At 34.8% G+C, this 14,202-nt stretch overlaps 1 protein-coding gene across 4 annotated transcripts in view; it reads right to left on the reverse strand.

Annotated features, from left to right (window-relative positions):
* The window catches only part of SMCHD1 (structural maintenance of chromosomes flexible hinge domain containing 1), a 164,814-nt gene that overhangs the window by 39,216 nt on the left and 111,396 nt on the right, over window positions 1-14,202 (reverse strand). For all 4 annotated transcript variants that reach the window (XR_010137656.1, XM_002828085.5, XM_063716988.1 and 1 more), the window contains exons 35-40: window positions 11,077-11,164; window positions 9,582-9,713; window positions 8,036-8,188; window positions 2,047-2,173; window positions 1,761-1,880; window positions 245-330 (exon numbers count right to left, since the gene is read on the reverse strand). Coding sequence is in view for 3 of the 4 variants with exons in the window: in XM_002828085.5 (XP_002828131.5) it covers window positions 245-330; window positions 1,761-1,880; window positions 2,047-2,173; window positions 8,036-8,188; window positions 9,582-9,713; window positions 11,077-11,164 (706 nt within the window). In the remaining variant the exon portion in view is untranslated. The remainder of the gene's footprint in view (window positions 1-244; window positions 331-1,760; window positions 1,881-2,046; window positions 2,174-8,035; window positions 8,189-9,581; window positions 9,714-11,076; window positions 11,165-14,202) is intronic.

Consider the following 14,202-nt stretch of genomic DNA (forward strand, 5'->3'; position numbering starts at 1 on the left):
GTACTTGAACTGATGTATTATTAATTGCATTTATTGGTGTCATTACATTAAAAATACAAATTGCAATTTCTTTGAATAGAGCACTCTATCATTTTGTTAGTCATTTTTAATGTCTAGTGACTATAATGCACACGTCTTTGTACCCTAAAACAATACTCAGAATTCCTAATAAAAACTGAATAATTGAGAAAATTGTAGAATAGACTTTAATAAAAAATCTTTCACGTATAGTTGGAAGCTGTACCTGTTGTGTTGTAGGAATGTCAATATTATGTATTTTTAGTTCATTTCGCAATTGGGCCTCTTTTAATCTTGCTTCTTCAACTTGACCTAAAATTAAAAACAAAAAATTTGCATCAATTTCTGATAGCCCCCAAATCATAGTTTTTGAAAAATATTTTAAAATTCCTTTTGTTTTTTCCTTTTAATGTCTGTTGCTAAAATGAAAACTGATAGGTGACCATTTTAGAAATTCAAAATTAAACTATACATCTTAAGGCTCAACTCTGATATACAAAAATGAGAAAACAAAATTAATGCAACTAAAGGGAGATATGATATACTGCAAACTCCTAGTAATCTTGGATAAGTTACTTAATCTTAATCCACGAGTATACATAATTTATACATAATTGCACAAGGCTGTTCTCAAAGACTTTATAAAAACAATTTTTAGTGCTACACAAATGACATTATCTCACTACTAGATTTAGCTCCTATTATATTCTAAATATCCTTGATCTTGTGCAGGCATACACAAAAGTGAGTACTTTGAGGCAAGCAGTAAATATTTCTTGGTTAACTTGATCAAAATAACACAAGGCCAAAAACCTTAGCAAAAAAATAAGACAAATGAAAAGGGAAGAGATGATAGAGCACAACTCAGAAAATGTCTTGTCTTTCAATTATATGAAACATTATTAAGAATTGCAGCAAACGTAGGCTGGGTGTGGGATTACAGGCTAACACCTGTAATCCTAGCACTTTGTGGGGGCCAAGGTGGGCAGATCACTTGAGGTAAGAAGTTCAACAACAGACCAGCCTGGCCAACATGGTGAAACCCTGTCTCTACTAAAAATACAAAAATCAGCCAGGCGTGGTGGCACGTGCCTGTAATCCTAGCTACTTGGGAGGCTGAGGCACAAGAATCACTTGAACTTGGGAGGCGGAGGGTGCAGTGAGTGAGATCGTGCCACTGCACTCCAGCCTGGGCGAGAGACTGTGTCTCAAAAAAAACCAAAAACCAAAACAAAATAAAACAAAACTGCAGCAAACTTTCTGTAAATTGACTCAGGAATAATTTACATATTTCAGTATCAGTGTGTGCTGCCCCAGATACCTCCATAGTATGACAAACTGCGGATGTTTGAAGTAAAATACATACAGCTCATTACCCAAATGAAAAATTACATTACACATCACTCCCTTGGTGATATTATTATCCAGTATCTTTTGCCAGAAGCTAGAGCTAAATATAAACATTATTATTATGTAGAAAGCCTTAAATTTTCCACAGGTCCAGATTCCTAACAGAACGTGTTGATTTCTTTTAAGTAAGCAGGATACAAATTTATTTAAAATAAGAAATACTTCATCTTAAGAATTCTCAATGACAGTATCAACCATCATTATCACCTTTCTGTAACATTCTGCATTTTACTTGTGATTTAGGAAAGTGGAAGCATGTTTGTGTATCACGATCTCACCTGCCTCATCATTCCCCAAAGCATAATTTTTGTCTTGAATACAAAATGACTTACATTTCATTTCATTAAGAAGCTGTTGGCTGGCTTCAAATAAACTTTTATACATAATAATAGACTGAGATAATTGGTCCTTTTCTTTTGTAAGTGCTGCCATTTGTTGCTGCTTCTTAACATCTAAGAAAAAAAATTGAGATAATTTAAATAATTTAAAAACTGACTTTTCTAAAATGTCATAAAGTGATTAGACAACTAATAAACACCAAGTTAATGGAAAGCAAAACAAGGTTATCTAAAGTATCACTAACAATGGAGTTTAATCATTTATTTCCTAGAAACTTACCATTGTAAAACATGAACGGTAGGATATATGGTTCTAAGGTTCTTGATAAAAGTGGTAGCCGGGGCTCAAATACAATAAAATATTCAGTACTATCCCTTCCAGGACTACTTTCTGCCAGCACCAGACTCTGTACATATAAACAAACAATAGGGGAAAACAAGATTTAAAAAGAAAATTTTCAACATATAAATGTTACATAACTCATTATGCTGTTTTCAAGTAAGTGGTTAATTTTAAAGGCCAAAGGCATAGGATGATCCTTAAGATTCCATTAAACCATCATCACCACCACCACTACCCAAGATATACAACTTTTTACCTTCTGATATTGGTTTGAAAGCCAAATGATCATATCAATAAACAGCTTATGTGAAAATTATATATGATAAAAAATTTCAAGAAAAAGTTATTTCCTTCACATTAGAAATAGATGGCCACTTACAATTTTGACCTGTAAAATCTTCTTGATTCTAACCTCTAAATTGAAAGCAGCATGAAAGAGCTGATAGTGTGAAAGTTATAAAAACAATCACAAAGCCCATTGCTGAGTTTAAGTTACAGCTGTTACCATGGAAACAGACCCATCAAAGTCCCAGGTGACAGAACAAGAGATTCTGAAAAGCTCTAAAGATTTTTTAAATTGTGTCTTTCTCATTAATGGATAAAAAACCTTCTGATATACTTTAAGACCATAACATATAACTAGTAAATGACACAAATATATTTTTATCTGAAATGATTTTTTCACACAGTTCTAAGGGAAACAATGATAGTAGCTGTTTTTGTTTAGACTATAACAATACAATTTACAGAGAAGTAGTATTTTTAAAAAAATCTAAATCAATATGGCACTGTAGGTCAATCCATGAAATAAAATTATAAATTACAGCTCACAGACTTTTTCCCAAAGAATATAGAATACAAGCCCACCATTAAACCAACTGCCAATCAGTTTCTGAATGTGGTTTTCAATAGACTTACATAAATGCAAACATGTATTTAAAAAATACTGTTTGCATTTTAAAAATAAGTAACATATACTTTATACTTTAGCAACTTGCTTTCAGCACTCGATTTGATCAATTCATGTGAATGTATAGATGCCAATTTAAAATTTATGCATAGTACACTGTACTATACTACTCATTCATTGGGTGGCAAATATTTAGTATGTTTACAATTTTTAAACAATTATCCATAATATAGCAAAAATATATCTCCAAATGTTTCTCTGCAAATGTGTTTTCTGGGATGAATAATGAGAAGTATAAGTTTATTTTAAAAGGTAAGTATCAAATTTCCCTTATAAGAAGCTGTATCAATTTATCCTCTCACCAGCAGTATATGGGAGTGCCCAATTCCCCTTATGCTGGCCAACATTTAATATCAATCTTTTTTTTTCTAAAAAGGGGAATTAAAAAGCAACCAGTCATTATTATTTTAACTAACATCTCCCTGAGTGGTATTGAAATCATGCTTCTCACGTTTACAGGTTATTTACATTTTCTTTTCCATTAATTGCCTGCTCATATTCTTTGCCCATTTATTTTTCTACCGGTTTGTCTTTTTTTTTAAGTGATTTGCAAGTAGTTCCTTAGGAGGTTTTAGAAATCTGTTCAATATATCAGTCCTCTAATTATATGTATCTAACATACAGTCATGCACCACATACCAACATTTCATTAACAAAGGACCACATGTACAATGGTGGTCCCAGAAGATTATATAATACTGTATTTTACTATACTTTTTCTATGTTTAGACACACGAATACTATTATGTTAAAATTACCTACAGTGTTCAGTACAGTCACATACCGTACAGGTTTGTAGCCTAGGAGAAACAGGTTATGCTGCTGGGCGTGGTGGCTCATGCCTACAATCCCAGCACTTTGGGAGGCCGAGGTGGGTGGATCGTCTGAGGTCAGAGTTCGAGACAAACCTGGCCAACATGGTGAAACCCTGTCTCTACTGAAAAAACAAAAATCAGCTGGGTGTGGTGGGCACGCGCCTGTAGTCCCAGCTACTCGGGAGGCTGAGGTGGGAGGATTGTTTGAACCCGGGAGGCGGAGGTTGCAGTGAGCCAAGAGTGCACCAATGCACTCCAGCCTGGGTGACAGAGCAAGACTCTGTCTCAAAAAAAAAAAAAAAAAAAAAAAAAAAAAAAAAAAAAAAAGGAAATAGGTTATGACATATAACCCAGGTGTATAGTAGGCTGTATCACCTAGGTTTAAGTATACTCTACGATATTTGCACAACAATGAAATCACCTGATGATATATTTCTTAGAACATATGCCCGTCATTAAGTGATGACATGACTGCATATAGCAAAATCGATATCTCTCCTCAATTTACTACCTTAAAAACTTTTTTTTTCTACTACAGAATCAGATAATAAACCTGATCATCCAGTGTCAACAATTATCAACACATTGTCACTGTTCTTTTAATTCTCTTTAAGATATGCTTACAGTACATAAAGTGTAACCTTTTTTTTTTTTGAGACAGGGTCTTGCTCTGTCACCCAGGCTGGAATGCAGTGGCATAATCATGGCTCACTGCAGTCTCAACCTCTCAGGCTTAAGCTATCTTCCCACCTCAGCTGCCTGAGTAGCTGGGGCTATAGGTGCGTGTCAACATGCTTAGCTAATTTTTTAATTTTTTGTAGAGATGGGGTTTTGCCATGTTGCCCAAGCTGGTCTTGAATTCCTGGGCTCCAGCAATCTTTCCACCTTGGCCTCCCAAAGTGTTAAGGTTATAGGCATGAGCTACTGTGCCCAGCAGAAAGTGTAACTTTTAATGTAGTTAAATATAATCTTTTCCTTTTTGTCTTGTTTGAAGAGGAATCTCCTATCTCAAAGTTTTATAGTTTTTAATCCCTGATGCATACCTACCAAGAAAAAAGGATAAACAGAATAACAGAAATGAAGAGAACTGAAGAGTCCCAAACTGGATCCAAGTATAAACGGAAATGTGGCATATGAGAAACAAACAAATGCATATAAGAATGAAACTTAGACACTGCCAACAGAAATTTCCAGATCATGTAGGCAAATAATACAGTGAATCTGAATAGCACAATTAACAAACTTGAGCAACTACAAATTTAGATTGTAACTTTAAACAAAGCAATAACGTGGAACATTTACAAATACTGGTTGTGCTCTAGACCAGTGTTTCCTAAACTTCCCTAATGATAAGAATCACCTGCTTTTTAAAAATCAGATTCTAGAGCCCTGCTCCAGACATACTAAATCAATATGTGAGGCAGGAGCCAAGAAGGACTTGAGTTTTCTATTTACTCAGTGAGATATCAGGGTCCTCTAGTGGTAAGAGTACATTTAGCATGATGTGAAGAGATTTTTATATACAGCTGCTGGGGAATAGCTAAATCTCTTGTCTGAATCTCAGGAGTATATACAGCAGGCTTAGCAATTTCAAATGACTATAAGGGGGCCAAGAAAACTGGACACAGGCCAGGCACGGTGGCTCACGCCTGTAATCCCAGCACTTTGGGAGGCCGAGGTGGGTGGATCACAAGGTCAGGAGATCGCGACCATCCTGGCAAACACGGTGAAACCCCATCTCTACTAAAAATACAAAAAATTAGCTAGATGTGGTGGTGGGTGCCTGTAGTCCCAGCTACTTGGGAGGCTGAGACAAGGGAATGGCATGAACCCGGGACGCAGAGCTTGCAGTGAGCCGCAATCGCACCACTGTACTCCAGCCTGGGTGAGAGAGTGAGACTCTTTCTTTTTCTTTTTTTTTGGAGACAAAGAAAACTGGACATAGCTAAACAGGAAAACAGGTAAAGTTTTCTTTAGAAAACTTTCTTTAGAAAGAAGACTAGATGTCTTCTTCCAACACAAATCCACTCTGCATGTTAAGTATGTCTCTCCACTCCTCTTTGTTTTTCAATGTGGCTTTCATTACCTAATTTTTGTTAGAGCACAAGAAAATTTTACTTTATTCTCCACTATAATAAAAATACAATAAGTGTGAATATAAGTGGCAAATACACATGTCCTCAATGTCAGTAAATGAAAAGAAGTGGCATGGAAGCGGCTGACTGGAAACCAGACACCCTGAGAGGAGCAGTCACTGTTGAGGGTGCACATACAGCTGGCTAAGAGAATCCTCACCCAGTGTTGACAGATCTTTAGATTTCACCAAATAAATTAGAAATGCAGATTTTTATGTAAAAACTCCAGAACTTTAAATGCTGGAAACTAATTAAAATGAAAATGCTGTATTGGTCAGCCACTGCCAGACTAACTGACAAGTCTTCAGGCCAGGTACAGCTGGCAGGCTCCTACTGTATTAGCCTAATTTTACTGAAACAATGTGATGTTGCAATGAGTTAGACACAGAAATGAACAACAACAAAAATACAAGAAAAGGTAACATTTCATATCTATTAGTACTGTCAGAATTACTGAAAAGATATCAAGAAAATTAATGGATTTGAAAAAGGGTCAATAAAATCCAGATATATCAAAAATTAAAGAAATTAAGGATATCAGAGATAGCACTGTGAATATGATCTGCCCCTCCAATATAAACAAAGGAAAGTTCTAAAAACAAAAGAACATCTCAGGAAAAAGTACTTATATACCAAAGAGCACTAATATTTTTAAGAAAAAAATGAAAATTCTAAAAGAAATGGTCAGTAAACAATCTTAGAAAGATTAAAACCAAAAAATGTTCGACAAAAATAAATTTTTAATCAGATACTTGGTTAGAATTTTTAAAAGTGTTCACCCATATAGTGTTGCTAATATAAGTAAGATAGACATATACTTCTGGCAGGAATATAAACTGAAGAGCACTGGCAGTAACTACCAAAAGGCTTAAAATATACATATCCTATCTCTAACACATTCTGCTTCTAGTAATTTCTTAAAGAAATAATATATGCAAAAGGATACATAGTCATCCCTTGGTATCTGTGGGGTACTAGTTCCAGGACTCCCAGATACTCAAATCCATGCATACTCACAACTCTGATATAAAATGGTGTTGTATTTGCATACAGCCTATGCACATACTCCATATACTTTGAATCATCCCTAGATTACTTAGTAATAACTACTAAAACGCTATGAAAATAGTTGTTGTATTGTTTATGGAATACTGACAAGAAAAATGTCTGTATGTATTCAGTACAGATGAAATTTTTTTCCTAATTATTTTTGAATCTACAGACGTGAAACACACGGATATGGGGGGCTGACTATACATAAAAGAAAGCTAATGGAAGCACTGTTGATAAAAACAAACTTTAGAAAAGAACTAAAATTTTCACTAAGGATTGATCAAATAAATTGTGGTCATTAATATACAATGATGTAGGCTTACTTTTACTAAGAATATATTAGAGACGTTAAACAAGAAAAGATTTTTATAAAGGCACAATTCTATTAATGAAATTTTACACCCTCCAAACATGTATATAAATCATATACACACATGGTATGCAGGCAGCATTAGTGTATATGCCGAAACTCTGAAAGGTAATACTAAATTGCTAATCATCTATTATCTCTGACAGGTGACAACATCTTGATTATTTATGGAGGTTCTTGCACTGTATATTTTTAAAATACAAATGAAACTATTTTCATTTTAGAAAAAAATGAGTAACAAAGATAAGTTGTTTAATTAAAATTTACCTGGGCTACATTTTTTGTTTCTATCCACATAACAGCAGCTTTTCAATGAAACATAAAACATCACGTACTGTCACTGAAGTTAAAAACAACTAGAATCAGAGAAAGCTGTTATCCATAGGAAAAACGGGAGTCTTACTTATAAAGATCCTGGGTTCAATTTGTAATAGCAAAATCAGAAAATATTTCAGCTGACTTCCCAATTTAGTGCTATGATTAGAACATCTTCATAGCTATACAAAAGAAAAGGTGTCTTAATATGGTGGTTAAAAGCATTAAATACAGAAATTCTATCTACCAAAAGATATAAAAAATTTACCATGATTTCAGCCGAACCATTCACAAAGGGGAATTCAAGTGTTCTAACTTTCCCAATAAAGAGTGGGGTATCAGTATCTTCCTCATTAGAGCCTTTAATGGTGGCTATTATAGTGCCAACCAAATCAATTCCAGTATGGTTGTTGTAGTCATCCTTAAAACAAAAAATGGAAAACAATTAGAGAAACTGATCAGAAGATTAAACCCAGAGAAGAACATGTACAAATCAGAAATAATACAGAGAGCCCCCAACATTAAATTATCTGGATCTTTCTCAGTCTAAGCACAAAATTCAGTTCTAAGTTTGAGTGTTCCACAGGCAAGAAATAGCTCCAGAAACCATAAAACAAGAGACTTCAATACAACAGTTCCTACCTTACTAAATTACAAGGACTCCCATTTTAAAATATCACCTTTTCATGTACTTTTAGCACCTACAGATATGAAAAAGTGCTTAATAAGTTATTATAAACTTGTAGTGACTTTAAATATTTTATTAACACTAGCAGCACCTGTATACATTTGAAAACCAATAGGCCTATATGTGTTTCTCACAATGTTTGGTGCTTATATGAGATTCAAAGACCCTTGGAGTAATTCTATGGCACCGTTTACCCCAACAAGATGTTTTGGGAAAAGAAGAGATGTCTAGGGAAGAATAACCAATCATCCAAAACAGGAAAATAAACTGAAAGTACACAAGTATCCCACCAACCAAATTTTCCATAAAGGTGCAGTCCCACTACTGTGCTTTACATGTTTTTGTTAATATTTTTGACAGCTGTGTTGCTGCTTATGCTTCATGAAATCAGCAGCCTTGGAGGAGCTCTGATTTTCTTTCTTAACTATGAGCAGGCATCAGAGCAGATCTCTTTAAAAAAAAAAATACTTATGTCCTTCAGTCCCCTCAGTGAACTGGACATTGAAGAGTCAATATAGTTCACACTCATTCGTGATATATACACGAAACAGGTGAGTAAAGGTATGTATTAGGAAAGGTAGCAGCTGACTGTGGTGGTTCACAGCTGTAATCCTAGCACTTTGGAAGGCTGAGGCAGGAAGATAACGTGAGGTCAGGATTTCAAGACCAGCCTGGGCAACACAGCAAAACACAGCAAAACCCCACAGAAAAAAATTTAAAACTAGCCAGGTGTGGTGCTGTGCACCTTGTGGTCCCAGCTACTCAGGAGGCTGAGGTGAGAGGACTGCTTGAGGTTGCAGTGAGCTATGATTGTGCCATGCTACTCCAGCCTGGGTGACAGAACAAGGCCCTGTCTGAAAAAAAAAAAAAGGTAGGCAGATTGAGATTTCTGCATTTTGAGTAAGTTCTGCTTATTATTCTGAATTCATTTTATGTATAATGTTATATATTCTCTATCTGTATTCAAATACAAAGATATTTATAAATATTTAATTCATCTGCACAAGTTTTCCCTAAAACCTTAATCAGAGTAATTGACAGAATCCATACAAATAATTTTGTACCCTAAAATCAAAGATAATGTTTCTTCTTACCCTTCGTAGTTTTGGAAGAAAATAAACATTACCGTGATACTAAGATGTAGATCTCTGACCAAGGTCCTACTGGCAACTGAGCGAACATTTGAAACAGCTGGTGTAGGTGGTTTAATTTTAGGTACTAACTTCACAGGTTGATTAGGCAGGACTTCAACTATAACCTTACAAAACAAAAGAGATATTCTGATTAACAATATATTGATGCTTTAGCATTTAAGAGGAAGGGAAGACATAACAATGGCACATACTAAATAAAATTAAATGTTACCTTCTAAAATTTATTTCCATTAATCTTTTAAAAGTAATCAATTTGCTTTTAAAATTCAGCATAAAAAAGTTAGGTCAGGTTAATTTTTGGATGTTTACAGCCATCCAAGAACAAACTTAGAGGTATTAAAAAACATAGGTAATTAAAAAAATTAGTATACCGACAGTTTTTTGTTTTTTTTGAGACAGAGTCTCACTGTGACACCCAGGCTGGAGTGCAGTGGTGTGATCTCTGCTCACTGCAACCTCTGCCTCCTGGGTTCAAGCGATTCTCCTGCCTCAGCCTCCTGAATAGCTGGGACTACAGGTGTGCGCCCACCATGCCCAGATGATTTTTGTATTTTTAGTAGAGGTGGGGTTTCACCATATTGGCCAGGCTGGTCTGGAACTCTTGACCTCAAGTGATCTGCCCACCTCGGCCTCCCAAAGTGCTGGGATTACAGGCGTGAGCCACTGCACCCAGCCTATACCAACAGTATTAAATGTAGATGTGTATTTAAACTGCCTTGAACATCACTATCCAGAATTCTAATAACTGAAATACTATTTATTTTTAATTTCCAACTTTCATTATTTTAAAAATTTTATCTTAGATTCAGGGGGTGTACGTGCAAGTGTGTTACATGAGTATATTGCAGGATGCTGAGGTCTGGGCTTCTAATGATCCCATCACCCAAGTAGCAAACACAGTACCTAATAGGTAGTTTTTCAACTCTTGCCCACCTCCCTCTTTCCCCTCTTTTGCAATCCCCAGCGTTTACTGTTCCCATCTTTGTGTCTGTGTGTACCCAATGTTTAGCTCCCACTTGCAAGGGAGAACAGGCAGTATTTGGTTTTCAGTTTCTTAATTAATTTACTTAAGATAATGGCCTCTAGCCACACCATGTTGCTGCAAAGGACAATTTCGCTCTCTGTTATGGCTGTGTGAAATATTACTAATATTTTTCATGCATGGTTGATATGAGCAACTTTACAACACTACACACTAAAATGCTGAGTCTTTGATATAAAGAGAAATGGAAATGTGACTCCTGTAACAGGTCAAATTATTGAGCAAATTTAAACATATTCTATACTAATTTTCCTGAAAATTGAATTATTTATATTTCACATCCAATAATTACTTCACTTTTAAACAAAATATTTCATTCATAAACTAAATGAGAAAATGTGAAGCTATTGCATGTAATGCAGAACCAAGGGGGAAAAAAAAGAAAATGTAAAGCTAACTGTGGTATATAAAAAAAGTAAGCAAACCTGTTCACTGTTGAGAATATTTGTTTTATCCATCATAAAACCAAACTGGATACAATATGTCCCCACTTTAATAGGAATTACTTTATCCCTAAATTTAAAAGAAAGTTAAGATTACTGACAATGTTTGTATAAAGGGGGAAGGAATTCAAAGAGTCAACATTTCTGTTCTTTCCACAAAAATAAATGAGTAGGAAGAATAGAACTACTAATACTATATTGACCTTCATTCGTTCAACAAATATTTCTTGCTTACTCCCAGGTTCCTCTTACCTGTACATTCTTTTACAAAACATCCAGAATAAAAGTGCTGGATATGGTAAAAATGGAAAGAACAGGAACATGAAGTTGAGAAAGCAGTAAATACGTCAAAAATGCTGAATTATATGTCAAGTAAATTTTGCTTCATTTCTACTTTACAAATTTCTAAGCGACAGTTTTGTATTTCAAAATTATAGAACATCCTGCTGATCTTCTATGTAACTTTTTTTCCATTCAAGTACTATTTGAAATATTTAACTACATATACAAGGTATTTACTGTGAATCAATTATCAATAATGAACTCAGTGCCTAAGAAGAGGTACACTTATTAACCTATTGTGGTCACGCTTTACCACAAAGAAAATATGAATAATATTCTACAATATGTGCGATGTGGCTCATGATCCCTAGGGTAGCTTTTGCATGTCATTCATATTCTCAAAATACCGACTCAATGCAGTACAAAGCACAGGCTCTGAATACATACTTGAATTCAAATCTCGACACCGTAACATCTATGCAACCTTGAAGAAAATTATTTAACCTTTCTCTATATTGTTTTCTCTGAGATGGTAATTCCTAAGAAAGTTATATTGAGAATTTAAACAAGGCTGGGCGCAGTGGCTCATGCCTGTAATCCCAGAAATTTGGGAGGCCGAGGCAGGCGGATCACTTGAGGTCAGGAGTTCGAGACCAGCCTGGCCAACATGGCGAAACCCCATCTCTCCTATTAATACAAAAATGAGCCAGGCATGGTGGTGTGCGCCTGTAGTCCCAGCTATTCGGGAGGCTGAGGCAGGAGAATCGCTTGAACCCGGAAGGCAGAGGATGCCGTGAGCCAAGATCACTCCACTGTACTCCAGCTTGGGTGACAGAGTGAGACTCTATCTCAAATAAAAAAAAAAAAAAGAGAATTAAAATGGACTTCTGCTTCCAAATGGCAGGCCAACCCTTCATGATGAAAACAGCTGCACAAAAAAAAAAAAAAAAAAAAAAAAAATTCCTTGAAAATGTTAAAGAGTTAACAAGCTAAAGTAAAAAATAACTTAGTAGAATATAAGATAGAAAGGAGGCCCTGGGATATGAATTTCACATTTAGGGATGCTTTAGTCCTGGGAGTAAATTCTAGCAGCACAGGTAAACCTAAAGCAGACCAGCTTGCAAAACAAATGCAACTTCCTTTGAATCATGTCAATCTCTGAAACTGAAGTGGTAATAGATGGGTAGCAGCCCAGACTACGGACAGAAGCAAATGTAACACACTCTTATCCTATATATCCAATTATTTATATAAATATTCATAAATAAAATGTCTAGTACAACAATAATAGAATCACCAGATACATGAAGGACAGAACTAGAATGAAAACCAACAGAAACCAAGAGAAAATCAAAACAGACCTAAAGGAATTCTAGGCAGACTTTAATACATTGATTAACTGAAAATGTCAAACAGAAATTGGCAACTGAAGGAGGGACTTAACAGAAAATCAGATGTCACGGAAGAGAGAATTAGTTAACTGAAGATAGTTCAAAGTAATCATCTAGAAGGAAGAGAGGTAAAAGAATGGCAAAATTTTTAAAAACTGAAGACCACGAAATCAAAGCCCGTGAAAACCAAGCAGGATGTAAAAAAGAAATCCACATAGACATATCATAGTAAAACTCCTGGGCAGGGGATGGGGTGGGGGCAGGGGAGGAACCAACCACAAAATAACCAAAGGAGGGAAAATACATTTTTTTTAAAACAATAATGAGACTGACAACAGAATGAAATAGTGAAGGATGGTGGTAAGAAATTGCTGACCTTGAATACCATATGCAGTAAAAATATCCTTCAAGTATGAAGGTGGAATAAAGATATTTTCAGGTAAAAATAAGATAATTCATCACCAGCAGACATATTGAAGGAACTTCCTAAGATGGAAAACAATACCAGATGAAAGCCTTGAGTTAAAGATTAACAGAAAGGATAAATGAGTAAATCCAAATAAACACTGATTGTAAGCAATAAAAGTGATGCCTTGATAGGTTTAACATGCACAACAAAAAGGCATGTAAATTGGGAGAAGGGAATGGAAGTAAATGTTCTAAGATCCATGCACTGCTTAAGAAGCTAAAAAAATACAAATTATTACTAGATATTGGCATGTCAAGTATACACGTTACAAATCTCCAAGGAAATCACTTAGAGAACAGTGAAAGATTGTATAACTACCAGAAAATTACTATTAGAAACAATAAATCAAAAAGGAAAACAGGAAAGAGAAGGGAAAAAACAGTTGGATCATACAGAAAACAAAACAGATCCAAAACCAAGTGAATTGGTATATGTAAGACCTAAACTTTCAATGAGAAGACAAAGATTATCAGGAAAAAAAAATGATAATGCCATTTACAAAAGATACACTTAAAAGAATATATATATATATGCAAACACTAATCCTCATGATTCCCAAAATAGCTTTTGCATGTCATTCATAGGGAAAGTTGGTATACTGTTACCAAAGTAAACTTTAAGGCAAAAACATTACTAGAGAAAAAGAATACTTCATAATAATAAAAGGTTTAATTTGCAAGAAAAATATAATAATAATCTAAGTCTGTATGTACCTAATAACAAAGCCTCAAAATATGTATTTTTTCTCTTATGTAAACTAAGAGAAAAAATAGACAAATCTTCATTCATACTTGGAGATTTACTACACTGCTAGGTGAAACAGACAAAAAATATAAAAGATATAGAACACTGTACCTCAAATGCAAAAATCACATTATTATCTAGTATATTTGGAACATATACAAAAATTGACTATATACCAAGCACAAAAACAAATAACAACTAATTTCAAAGGACTGAAATCAT

The sequence above is a fragment of the Pongo abelii genome, chromosome 17, assembly GCF_028885655.2.
Source record: "Pongo abelii isolate AG06213 chromosome 17, NHGRI_mPonAbe1-v2.0_pri, whole genome shotgun sequence".
NCBI classification, from domain to species: domain Eukaryota; kingdom Metazoa; phylum Chordata; class Mammalia; order Primates; family Hominidae; genus Pongo; species Pongo abelii.